Raw genomic sequence first — 13,188 nt, 5'->3', positions numbered from 1 at the left:
AACCACCGCACGAGGTATGGTCAACATGCCCTCTCCATGTATCTCTATGGGAGAGCTGGAGATACACGAGTGCTCACTCACTTATAGAGATGCATGGAGGAGGTGTGTTGACCATGGCCGCTCCAAACAAGAGAATACCTGGTATTCTGAACACAAATGTTCAGGACTTCGGGATGCCATGTAGAAGATTATGAGGTTTTTATGTACTGGAGTTCCCTTTAAGACTTTTGGTCTCCCTCAACTTTCTGGGACTACACAAGAAAGAAAAAGCCAATCCAATATTGAGATAGGGATGTTTTTATCTCTCACCAAATCTATACACTAGAAGATATATTACATTCATTCAAGGGAGGAAGTTCCCACATGAGATGTGAGGGCAAGCCTCATGTTTGCCCAAGGGAATGCCCCCTCCTCCTCCTCAGTGAACTGCATGCAGTGTGAGCAATATAAACAAGGGAAAAAGGACTTAAAAAAGCATGAAAACCATGACTTAAAGGGGTACTCCGGAGGAAAACTTTTTTTTTCTTTTTTTATCAACTGGTGCCAGAAAGTTAAACAGATTTGTAAATGACTTCTATTAAAAAATATTTATCCTTCCAGTACTTATTAGCTGCTGAATACTACAGAGGAAATTCTTTTCTTTTTGGAACACAGTGCTCTCTGCTCACATCACGAGCACAGTGTTCTCTGCTAACATCTCTGTACATTTTAAGAACTGGCCAGAGCAGAATATGTTTGCTATGGGGTATTTCTCCTACTCTGGACAGTTCTTAAAATAGACAGAGATGTTAGCAGAGAGCACTGTGCTTGTGATTCAGCAGAGAGCTCTGTGTTCCAAAAAGAAATGAATTTCCTCTGTAGTATTCAGCAGCTAATAAGTACTGGAAGGATTAAGATTTTTTAATAGAAGCCATTTACAAATCTGTTTAACTTTCTGGCAGCAGTTGATTTAAAAAACGTTTTCCACCGGAGTACCCCTTTAAGCACACAGAACAGATAATCACTTATCTGTATAGATACCTTAAGTTTACACTGTCTAAATATTAGACAGTATTAGAAAATCTACCCCAATGTCTAGTTTTTAGTGGAGGCAGATATCTGTTCCAAACGCTGGGGCAGTGGAGTACCCCTTTAATAAATGTTTCCTAATTAGTATAGCCACACCTATGTCCATAAGTTGCACAATCTTCCAAATTACCATGTATATAACGTCTGTTCACACAGTAGATACGTGTAGTAATTTTGTGTGCAGCAGCTAATTCACTTTTTTCCTAATTAAATTATTTTATTTGCTCTCGAGAAGTGAACTAATAATTTCTCTGTAGTTTGCAGCGCTGCCTGTCCCCAATAAAAATCAACTTGTTCTGCTAATTGATATTAATCACCAACATTTAAAGGAACTATTAATTAGTCATAGAGGCTTCCATAGTGCACATTCATTACATGGAAATCCAAGTGATAAGTTGCTGGTTTACCAGTTCATTATTGAATGGCTGGAATGATTTCTTGTTAATAAACAACCCTTGTAATAAAGATTGTGCTGTAACATTACTTCCCAACCATGCCACCATGTTTTTTTTTTTATTTTTTATTTTTTTTTGCTGTGTGGCCAACTAATGTACTGCACAACTGTTTTTTCTTTTTTAAACTTCAATAGTCATGGTTGAGCTCCGGCCCATCCAGTCGGCGCTTTCGCCTCCTAGCGGAAGGATATTTAAAGGGGTACTCAGGTGGAAACCTTTTTTCTTTTAAATCAACTGGTGGCAGAAAGTTAAACATATTTGTAAATTACTTCTATTAAAAAATCTTAATCCTTCCTGTACTTATTAGCTGCTGAATACTACAGAGGAAATTCTTTTCTTTTTGGAATGCTCTCTGATGACATCACGAGCACAGTTCTCTCTGCTAACGTTATTATAATAATAATAACACTTTATTTATTGTTGTCCTTAGTGGGATTTGAACCCAAGTCCCCAGCACTGCAAGGCAGCAGTGCTAACCACTGAGCCACTATGCTGCCCTTAGCATACATCTGCTATGCATGGTTGCTAAAATGGACAGAGATGTCAGCAGAGAGCACTGTGCTCGTGATGTCATCAGTGTTCCAAAAAGAAAGGCATTTTCCTCTGTAGCATTCAGCAGCTAATAAGTACAGGAAGGATTAAGATTTTTTAATGGAAGTCATTTACAAATATGTTTAACTTTCTGCCACCAGTTGATTTAAAAGAAAAAAGGTTTTCACTGGAGTACCCCTTTAAACTGCCTTGTAACTTAGTCCTATGCCTGTGATTGAGCTTTCTTCCAGTGAACATGTTTCCTTACCTTTGTTATTCAGCTATACTTGAGCTAGCATTCTGTGTCCAAACCTCTGCATGTGACTTGGTCCTGTTTATGTCTTCTGACTTTGTACTGCACTACCCTCCTGGTTTGACCCTGGCTTGTCCTGGCTCTGTTGTTATTTCTAATTTTGTACTTTGCTCCCCTTTAGGTTTTGACTCTCTTGCATTGGATTAACCCCTTGTCTGCTGACTTGAAACCTATTTTACCTGGCTTCCCTGATGCCCTGTAAACTTAGCGAGTGTAGGTAGTGCCATCTAGTTGGGGGCCCCTGTTTAGAAAGAATTTCCCAAGAAGGTTGGGACAGTGGTTTAAGGCTGTTAGTACCTGTGCTCTGGCCGCACACATGGGCCGTGAGCGCATGGTCCGGTCTCCTTTTGCTGCTGGCGGGGCTAGGATTCGCATTGTTGGACGTGCCCACATGTGAATCCCAGTCCGTCACTCACCTCCTGTTTCTTCTGCCTCCTCTCTGGCCTCTCTGCTCCGCCACATGTGTCCCCGTCCCCTAGGGCATGCGCGTTCCTGAGCTCTGAAATTTAAAGGGCCAGTACGCCCATTAATTAAGTACATACCTATGGCTCACATAATACATTTCACCACATTAGGTTGTCAGCATAGTTCCCCCCACATTAGGTTGTCAGCATAGTTCCCCCACATTAGGTTTTCAACATAGTTCCCCCCACAAAAGCTTGTCAGCATAGTTCCCCCACATTAGTGTGTCAGCATAGTTCCCCCCCACATTAGGTTGTCAGCATAGTTCCCCCCCACATTAGGTTGTCAGCATAGTTCCCCCCACATTAGGTTGGCAGTATAGTTCCCCCCACATTAAGTTGGCAGTATAGTTCCCTCACATTAGGCTGGCAGTATAGTTCCCCCACATTAGGTTGTAGTTCTCCCACATTAGGCTGGTAGTATAGTTCCCCCACATTAGGCTGGCAGTATAGTTCCACCACATTAGGTTGTCAGCATAGTTCTCCCTACATTAGGTTGTCAGCATAGTTCCCCCACATTAGGTTGTTAGCATAGTTCCCTCCACATTGGGTTGTCAGCATATTTCCCCCACATTAGATTGTCAGCATAGTTCATCACATTAGGTTATCAGCATAGTCCCCCCCCCCCACATTAGATTGGGAGCATAGTTCCCCCACATTAGGTTGTCAGCATAGTTCCCACTCCATTAGGTTGGCAGTATAGTTCCCCCCACATTAGGCTGGCAGTATAGTTCCCCCACATTAGGTTGTAGTTCTCCCACATTATTTCCCTAGTAGAATCCCATGGTCATGTTTAAAGTTTAAAGGGGTACTCCGCCCCTAGACATCTTATCCACCGGGCCCCGCTGCTGGCGACCCCCCGGCTTTCATTACTACACAGAGCGAGTTCGGGGGACGGATACAGAGCGATACAGTGTACGGAGCAGCGTAACGTCATAGCTCCGCCCCTTGTGACATCACGCCCCGCCCCCTTAATGCAAGTCTATGGCAGGGGGCATGAAGACCACCACGCCCCCTCCCATAGACTTGTATTGAGGGGGCTGGCCATGACATCACGAGGGGCAGAGCCATGACGTAACAGTGCTCCAACCCCTGTATCGCCCATCATTACGCACAGAGAGAACTCGCTCTGTGCAGTAATGATAGCGCGGTGCCGCAGCAGCAATCCCGGGGGTCCCCAGCAGCGGGACCCCGTCGATCTGAAATCTTATCCCCTATCCTTTGGATAGGGGATTAGATGTCTAGGTGCGGAGTACCCCTTTAAGCTAAAAATCAAGTTTACAAGTTTTTATAGCCTTAGCTGAATAACAGCAGTTTTTACAATGGTTTACAGCTTCAGTCTTGAACTATTGACCCTCCATTTCCTTCACTTATACAAGTGTCTCTAGTCCTGCAAAAAACATATTTCCTTAACCCCTTATCAGTGAGAGGCTAGGTTACCCATGGGTTCCCTGTAACAGCAGAACACAACACTATGGAAAGTATAAGTATTGCCGCTCCTAATTTTGCGTTGTGTGCCATATAGTAAAGCACATGAAAAGCATGCTTCTTCACGGTCACTTAACGTGTTCGTTTTGCGGTTACGTGAGGCACTGCATGCATTGGTCTTTATTCTTAAAGTAGAGACGTCATTAATTATAACTTTTTGTGAATTGGGACATTTAAACTTGCTTTTATTTTTTTTTATTCCAATCTAAATTTAGTAGGAGTCGGAGTCGGTGCATTGTTTGCCGACTCCGACTCCAGGTACCCAAAATTTCGTCCGACTCCGACTCAACAGCCCTGGCGGCAACACCAACAATAGGTAAAGGAGAAGCATGAGCCAGCGTGGAAATTGCAGAAAGGTCCCTTTATTGTATAAAATCCAAAACACAGGTACAGGAATGCATAATGACGTGTTTCAGGCGTACACCTCCCTAAGGGTATGGAGGAGAAATGGCACTGCACCAACAGGAAAGTTTGGATGTGGGAATGTCATGGTGTGGGGCTGCTTTTCATAAAATGGTTCACATAAACTTCACATAACTTCACTGAAGGTGGGATGAATGGGCAAATTTACCGAGACATTCTTGACAAAAATCTGCTGCCATCTACAAGGATGATGATAATAGAACAAGGGTGAAGATTTCAGGAAGACAATGATCCCAAACATACAATAAGGAAACACGCAAAAAAGAAGTAATGAAAAGCGCTCACCTCCTCCGTGCACATGCAGTCAGACCTCCTTCACTGTCTCCAGAATAGAAAGGTCCAAATTAGTCACAGCACTGGTAAAAACATAAATTTATTTAGAATCCATTAAAATCGGATACAAAAAGGTGCAAATCGGCATAGTTCGAGGTAAAAACCTCCCCCACAATAAGGAAACTCTCAAATGGTTTTAAGAAAAGAAAATAAAGCTACTAGAATGGTCAATCCCAGTGGTTCCCAACCTTTTTCAGTTTGGAGAACCCCTCGGAAAAAAAAAATTCCGCGGGGTACCCCTACCGAATTTGACAAGCATAAAATCAATTTGTCTGTTGGCTATGTAGATTTCAGTACTGCTTTATACAGCAACTCACAAGTGACGTCTTCTAAAATCAGCGTTGTTCCATTCTCTTCTCCGGGTCATCATAACAATTTCTTCCAGCCACAATTCTTCACCGTTAAACCTGCAAAACAAACCTATTAGGCTCTGCACTTTTACTGCATCAGCCTCCAGATTCCCCTTTTACAAGTGAAGAGGAATACAGGGGCGTATAGGTGTAAAGGGGTACAGAGGGGTGTAGAATAGTGTACACGGGTGACAGAGGGGTGTAGAATAGTGTATATGGGTGACAGGTTTGTAGAGGAGTGTACTTGGGTGACAGAGCATGTAGAATAGTGTACATGGGTGACAGAGGGGTGTTGAGGGGTCTACATGGGTGAAAGATGGTTGTAGAACAGTGTACATGGGTGACAGAGGGGTGTAGAGGAGTGCACATGAGTGACAGAGGGGTGTAGAGGAGTGCACATGGGTGACAGATGGTTGTAGAAGAGTGCACATGGGTGACAGAGTGGTGTAGAAGAGTGTACATGGGTGACAGGGGGGGCGTAGGGGTTGACAGAGGGTTGTGCATGGGTGTAGAAAAGTGTACATGGGTGACAGGGAGGCGTAGGGGGTGAAAGAGAGGTGTACATGGGTGTAGGAGAGTGTACATGGGTGACAGGGAGGCGTAGGTGGGACAGAGGAGTGTACATGGGTAACAGGGGTGTTGGGGGTGTAGAGGAGTGTACATGGGTGACAGTGGGGTGTTAAGGGGTGTACATGGGTGACAGATGGGTGTAGAAGAATGTACATGGGTGACAGGGAGGCGTAGGGGGTGACAGATGGGTGTACATGGGTAACAGGGGTGTTGGGGGTGTAGAGGAGTGTACATGGGTGACAGAGTGGTGTACATGGGTGTAGAAGAGTGTACATGACTGACAGGGAGGCGTAGGGGGTGACAGAGGGGTGTACATGGGTAACAGGGGGTGTTGGGGTGTAAAGGAGTGTACATGGGTTACATAGGGCTGTTAAGGGGTGTACATGGGTGACAGATGGGTGTTAAGGGGTGTACATGGGTGACAGATGGGTGTAGAAGAGTGTACATGGGTAACAGGGGGGCGTAGGGGTGACAGAGGAGTGGACAGGGGTGACAAAGGGACAGAGGGGTGGTGAACATGGGTGACAATGGCCTGGCGCCGGCGTGACTCACTCACTGCGCGGCAGGGTGGGAGGGGGATGCGGTGTGAGGGGGATGCGCATGTACATGCAATGTGCACGCAGGTTTCCCTTCCCCCCTGCGCTGCAGTGATCCACATGCGTGCAGGCCGGGGCGGGAGATTTAAAAAAAAAATAATTTGCCGGATAGTAGTGGTACCCTGGGCAGGGCCTGACAGGACCCAGGTTCCCCGGAACCCCGGTTGGGAATCACTGGTCCAGCCAATCACGTTTTCCAACCCCCATCCCCCTAACTAGATGGTGAAGGCTAAGAGTATGTTCACACAGGCGGAACTTGTGCAGAATGTCTGCACAGAATATTCCACACAGACATTCGTCTGCCACAGAGTCCCATTGATTTCAATTAGATTCTATTGCACTGTTCCCACTGCACAATTTCTGCGAGAGATATTTCTGTGGCGGAAATTCTGACTCCAGGGTCCGCAGAATGAAGAGACAAGTCTATTCTTTTCGCAGAGTCCACAAGGAAATGCAGTGCCGTCTGTGAAATGGCGCATTTTCGAGCGGTCCTGTGAGGAATTTCTGCATGTGTTTTCTGTGTGGACATTGCACACATTTTCCTAACTTGTGAATCCAACCTAAATCTTCTATCATTTAATGCCTACATTTCTGGCTCAAAAAAGTCTATAAATTAATATTTTTTAACAATAATAATAACATTATTGCAGAATATCAAAATAATTTGAACAGAATTTCGAAGTGAAACAATTGTGAAGAACTTTTGTGTCCATCAATGAATTAAACATAAGGCCTAGAGCCCAAAGGACCAACAGAAGACCAAATCAATCAGTTGAGTATGGAGCCAATAACTTGCCAATAGGTTCTCTTCTCTTTCTTATAAATGACTTGACCAAATCCCCCAGAATTTTTTATGTTGAACACACTTTTCACTGATTCATGATGTATATTACAAACCTTCTTATACTTTTAGAGTTGAGTAACATATAAAAAAAAATCTAAGGATTCTAAACATATTGAATGTACTTTATTATATTTATAAGTTGTTTTTATGATTTACGGCAGGAACATTTCTAGACAAATTGTACATTACACAGCTGATTGGAATGAAAAGTGATGTAACCAGATAAAATGTCCGAGCAGCACATAAAAAGCCAAAAATAAAATCATGAACAACATGAAGAGAAAATCCATGAGAAATGTACATAATGTCGATGAATGTGACGAGATTGTGTTAGGGAGTCTTCTCCCATTCAGGCCTCTATAGGCAATTTATGATGCCAAAGCCAGGAAAGTTTCCCCGTATTTATTACATGGTGCAGGGCATGTGATAAATATTGTGCTGATCACATTTCTTACCTCAGTACTACACTTTTTATCGTGCTCCCTGTTTTGCAACAATTAGGTTGTGAAGTTCTTGAGATAGCTCTTTGCTTTTCCCCATCCTAAGATGTGTCTTGTATGACACCTTGGCAATGAGACCTTTTTTTTAGCCACCAATTGCGACTGAACCAGCTGATCTTATTTTGCACTGACAAGTTACTGAATTGCTTTTTTAATAACTGATAGATTTCAGCTGTTGTCTTGGCTTCCCATGCCTTTTGTACCTCCCTTTCTTCATGTGTTGAATACTTTTTCCCTGTGTAATTTCACATTATTACACAGAACTTAATTTCTGAGCTTATTTGTCTTGGTCTCTTTGTATGTATGGGTTGTTACCAACATTAATAGCACCTTTGGAAATACATTTTCAATACTTATTTAATCTGCTGTATATGTATTCTGCCTTTTCCATCTCCTATAATAGCGTCATGCTGCGACCACATTATTTTCTAGGTATTCTTTCCAAGATGAAGAAGACATGTTTATGGTGGTGGATCTGCTCCTGGGAGGAGATCTTCGATATCATTTGCAGCAGAATGTGCATTTTAGTGAGGACGCTGTGAAACTTTACATATGCGAATTATCCCTGGCCCTGGACTATTTACAGAAACATCACATCATTCACAGGTAAGCGGATTACAGTCTAATCATTTGTCTTATTTTATTGTGAGGTTGTTGTTGTTTTCTTAATACATAATACATAGAGAGTGATTAAAAAAAAAAAAAAAAAAACTAACACTCACTCCCGTGCTGCTTCTAGTATTGCTAAACTCCGGTTCCTGCTGTCTGGCGCTTTTTAGTTTAGTGATGTGACATCACACGCACTTGGCCAATCAGCAGCTACAGCCATGTCCAGTCTCAGCAGCTGATTGGCTAAACAGGCATGTCACTTCCCCACACCTGAAAGCGTTGCACACCAGGAACCGGAGTTCTATCATACAGGTGGCGGCACGGGAGTAAGGAAGGTAAAAAAGGTGTTTTTCTTTCTCCAGACAAATATGTAAGAAAAAAACAGCTCTGTCTGGACAACCCTTTTAAACTGCTATATCCTTATGGTCTTGAATGTATATCAAACTCATAAGACACTCATAATAACAGTTTGTTGCAATTTTTAAAGCCAATGGGGGAAGATTTATTAAAACCTGTGTAGAGGAAACGTTGATCAGTTTCCCACAGCAACCAATCAGATTGCTTCTTTTTTTCAGAGCTCTCTTTAAAAATGAAAGAAGCAATCTGATTGGTTGCTATGGGCAACTGGCCGGCTTTTCCCCAATGTTTTTAGTCAAAATCAGACAAAAATAAGGAAAATATATCTTTCTTTTAACATAAATGTAGAAAAACTGCACTTTTTTGAGTCTCTTAATTAATGTTTTTAAAGCATTTTGCTTTTGCACATATTTTTCGCAGAATATATCTTTATCTTCTTATAAGTTACATGACCCATCTTATTCAGCTGTTTCTCTAACATTTCGATTTCTGCTGACCGCTATGGACCCAGCTGACAGTTTGTCAACATGAAGATCTGTAACAGATTAGAGCTAATGTAATGCAAAGATTTGTCGGAGAGATGTTTTTTTTTTTTATCCCGTTCATATAACACATTTCTGAAAAGTGCTTAGTATTAAGCCCTCACTTACCAAAAATCACTTCTCCAAGACACCGAACCAGCAGGGAATTCTAATGTTACTTGTGAGTGAAGAAGGGTTATAGAACATAATGCAGCTCAGAATTACTACAGAATCAGCAATGATCACTGGGCACATGCCCAATAGGACATTAATATAACTAGTAGTGTGATTAACAAAGATTAATGGTGGTGGTATGTGTTTGGGTGGTGGCCACCGAACTGTTGGCAACATGGATTTAATGGCGAATATATAAATATATATGTATTGCTTATTATGGTCTTTTTCAAAATGGGGGGGGGGGGGAGAGAGGGAATATTACAAAGCCACCGGTGATACCAGTGGATTGTATTTGGCACAGAGCCTGAGGGATTTTGGCCAAAAGACTTGTGCTGTGTTGAAATCTGTGTCAACTGGGTTAGGCTTTGTCTCACAGTGGCCATTATGTCAGGTATGGTAAATTGGCTGGTGCTGTCTTGTACACCAATTGGTATTATTGGTATTGTGCAGAGTATTTGGCATCTGGGGCGGATCCAATATTTTTGTAGCAGTGAGTGTGAACTGAGGAGGCGGAGCTGGAGCCATTAGTCCGATCTGATGCAGGCGGCGATGACAATTGACGTCACCGCTTGCAGCAGGGCAGAGATTAGTCTGCTCTCCCGGTTTAGGCCATGATGAGTGACGTCACTGCCTGCAGCACTGCCTTTCCTGGTAAAGGCCAAAGTCTGAATTTGTCTTCAGCCTACACCAAAATAGCACCGCTGGCATGTAGATCTGAGACAAGTGTTCTGGATTCCCCAAGATTATAAAGAGGGCGGTATGGACAGTAACCCACATTAGAATTTGCATTGGTGGGGCGTGGCCATTTGGCTCCTGACCACTAGGCCGTATAGTAGTGGCATACCCTGCCTATATAGTTGGTACCCCACCAATAGGGGACTTGACATCCACCACCCCAGGTGAGCAGCACCCGGGACTGACCGCCCTTGCCCCTCTGGTATTATGAATGCCTAGCTTGCATCTACATTTTTTGTTTAGGGTTAAACTCTTTGTAGATCTTTCCAAGTGTGCTATCTCTTAGTAGTGAAACTTGCTTTAAGGTTTTGTGGTAGCCCTTGGGGGGTGTATGGTAGTTGGGGTGTTGTTTCAGTAGATGAGGGGTTAAAGTTAACCCTATAGTTTGTGACGCCAGGCTGAGGGCTAGTATGCTGAGGTAATTCTCCGGCCTATCACCGCCCTTCCCAATAATGATAGGTGCATGCATAAAATGACTGAAGGTCCACAAGGTAGTTGAACTTGAACTTGGATAACTTTACTTAAACGCTTGAACAGTAACAGTCTCAGCAATACAGTCTCTATATAGTTCAATGACTGACAGTTGTTGCAGACCTTGACTTTGACTTCTGATATAGTCTGAGAATTTAGGGTAATTTGCGAAGATCCATCTGAATTTAGGGGATAGATAAGGTCCGGTGATCTTGCAGAGTGCTTAGGGATTGATACACTCACGATTCTGAATAGATCAGCCGTTGCCGCAAGGCTCGGGCCTAACTCACTGCGGAAGACAGCTGCGCAGATCCTGCTCGTTTGACAGCCCGGGAACAAGAGAGAGTAATGGCCGCCGCTCCCTTATATGGGCAGGGGCAGGGCCGCCTTTTACTGGTCCAAGCAACTGTCACTCACCGTCACAGGGAGTGATGGGTGAAATACGTCACTGGGACCTCCAAAGGTCCTCAAGCACAAAAAACCATAGAGTTTACCTGACCACGTGACCCGCAGGTCCTGCTACACTCCGTACAAGTAATTAACCATTTATATACATTTATACAATCCTTTATATATAAATCCTAAATAATTACTAGATAACTAATATCTAGTTGAGAGGTGACATGGGGCGGACCAGACAATAAGGACCCCCACGTCCTAGGGACTCTGGCTATGGGGACCTATACACACAGGTACTGGATAGGATGCAGTACCGGGACACCACAAACCCCCTTACTTAAGATAAGTCGACCTCGACGTCTGTCCCCTAAGACAGAGGGACTAGGACTAGAACAGGATGATCTATAAATTTGCTATACATTCTAAGTAAACATGGAACACATTTACATTCTCTGATACTCTTACTAGTATCTGGACTAGGCAATAGAAATCTATCTAGACATTTGTGCTATCTAGACATTAATGCTATCTAGACATTAAGGAAGCTATCTATCCTTTAGTTTCTAGCATCTTATACATTTTATTAAACTTACTATACAATTAGGTAGCTAACTGACATCTAGTTACTAGCTCCTAAGACATTTTTATTAGCTCTCTACACATTTTATGAGGCTAACTAGACATTAGTACAGCTCTATATACCTTTAGTGTCAAGCTGACTAGACATTTTTATTATCCCACACATTTTATTCTTTTGCCACTATAAGTTACCTGTTAGTACACAAAAGGTTATACTGGCTAGCCGGAAGCTAGGTCACAGGGTGGCTGCTAGGGTCTATCGGCTACACGCCACGCCAAGGCTCGGGCCTAACTCACTGCAGAAGACAGCTGCGCAGATCCTGCTCGTTTGACAGCCCGGGAACAAGAGAGAGAGTAATGGCCGCCGATCCCTTATATGGGCAGGGCCGCCTTTTACTGGTCCAAGCAACTATCACTCACCGTCACAGGGAGTGATGGGTGAAATACATCACAGGGACCTCCAAAGGTCCTCAAGCACAAAAAAACATAGAGTTTACCTGACCACGTGACCCGCAGGTCCTGCTACACTCCGTACAAGTAATTAACCATTCTTTATATACAAATCCTAAATAATTACTAGATAACTAATACCTAGATGAGAGGTGACTAGGGACGGACCAGACAATAAGGACCCCCACGTCCTAGGGACTCTGGCTATGGGGACCTATACACACAGGTACTGGATAGGATGCGGTACCGGGACACCACAGTTTGTTTTTAAAAATGCTGAAAATCCTCTTTAAGGAGACCCTGTCAGCTTGAAAATGCTGTGCAGGAGAAGCTGAACAGACTGATATTAAGTTTTGTGGAAAAATTATAGTGTATAATTTGCAATTTATTCAGATAAATCCTAGCTCCTTTTGGGCATATGAGTCTAGTGGGCGGTCCTACTCAATGACTGGGCAAACAAAACATAGTTGCTAATCACTGAATTGGACCGCCTTCTGGACTCCTTAAATAATTACAAGTTATACTGAATCTTTTCCCTCAACAATGGTATATTTATCTACTCAGCTCTACTTGCTTTATAACATAATACTGGTAGATTAAACAGCATCTTCATACTGAGAGGTCCCTTTAAGGCAACATTTCAATAGTTTCACATTATCTGCGGTTGCTTTATTAACATTGTGTAATTAGCAGCTGCCGAGAAAAGAACATTAAGTAAATGAGAAAAATTAGCGAAAGTTATGGCCTCTTTGTCTCAGGAAATAAACTATATGCTTAACTGCTGAAGGTTATTGTGACCATGCAACAAAACCTGCAGAAGCGGAAAAACCAATCCCAGCAGGACCGACAAGGAGTAAACAGAGAGCAAAGAAGTCTCAAATTGGACTTCGATTGTTTTAGATATAGTTGTATCTGTGGTAGAGGGTGTGATGCAAAGGGCAGATGGAATTAACCTAGG

At 43.0% G+C, this 13,188-nt stretch overlaps 1 protein-coding gene across 1 annotated transcript in view; it reads left to right on the top strand.

Moving 5' to 3' along the window:
* The window catches only part of STK32B (serine/threonine kinase 32B), a 348,151-nt gene that overhangs the window by 108,877 nt on the left and 226,086 nt on the right, over positions 1-13,188 (top strand). Inside the window, exon 4 of the mRNA XM_056555131.1 lies at positions 8,365-8,538. Coding sequence (XP_056411106.1) covers positions 8,365-8,538 — 174 coding nt within the window. The remainder of the gene's footprint in view (positions 1-8,364; positions 8,539-13,188) is intronic.

The sequence above is a fragment of the Hyla sarda genome, chromosome 1, assembly GCF_029499605.1.
Source record: "Hyla sarda isolate aHylSar1 chromosome 1, aHylSar1.hap1, whole genome shotgun sequence".
Classification (NCBI taxonomy): Eukaryota; Metazoa; Chordata; class Amphibia; order Anura; family Hylidae; genus Hyla; species Hyla sarda.
The sequence above is the reverse complement of the archived record's forward strand: the minus strand, read 5'-3'. Positions and strand labels throughout refer to the sequence as shown.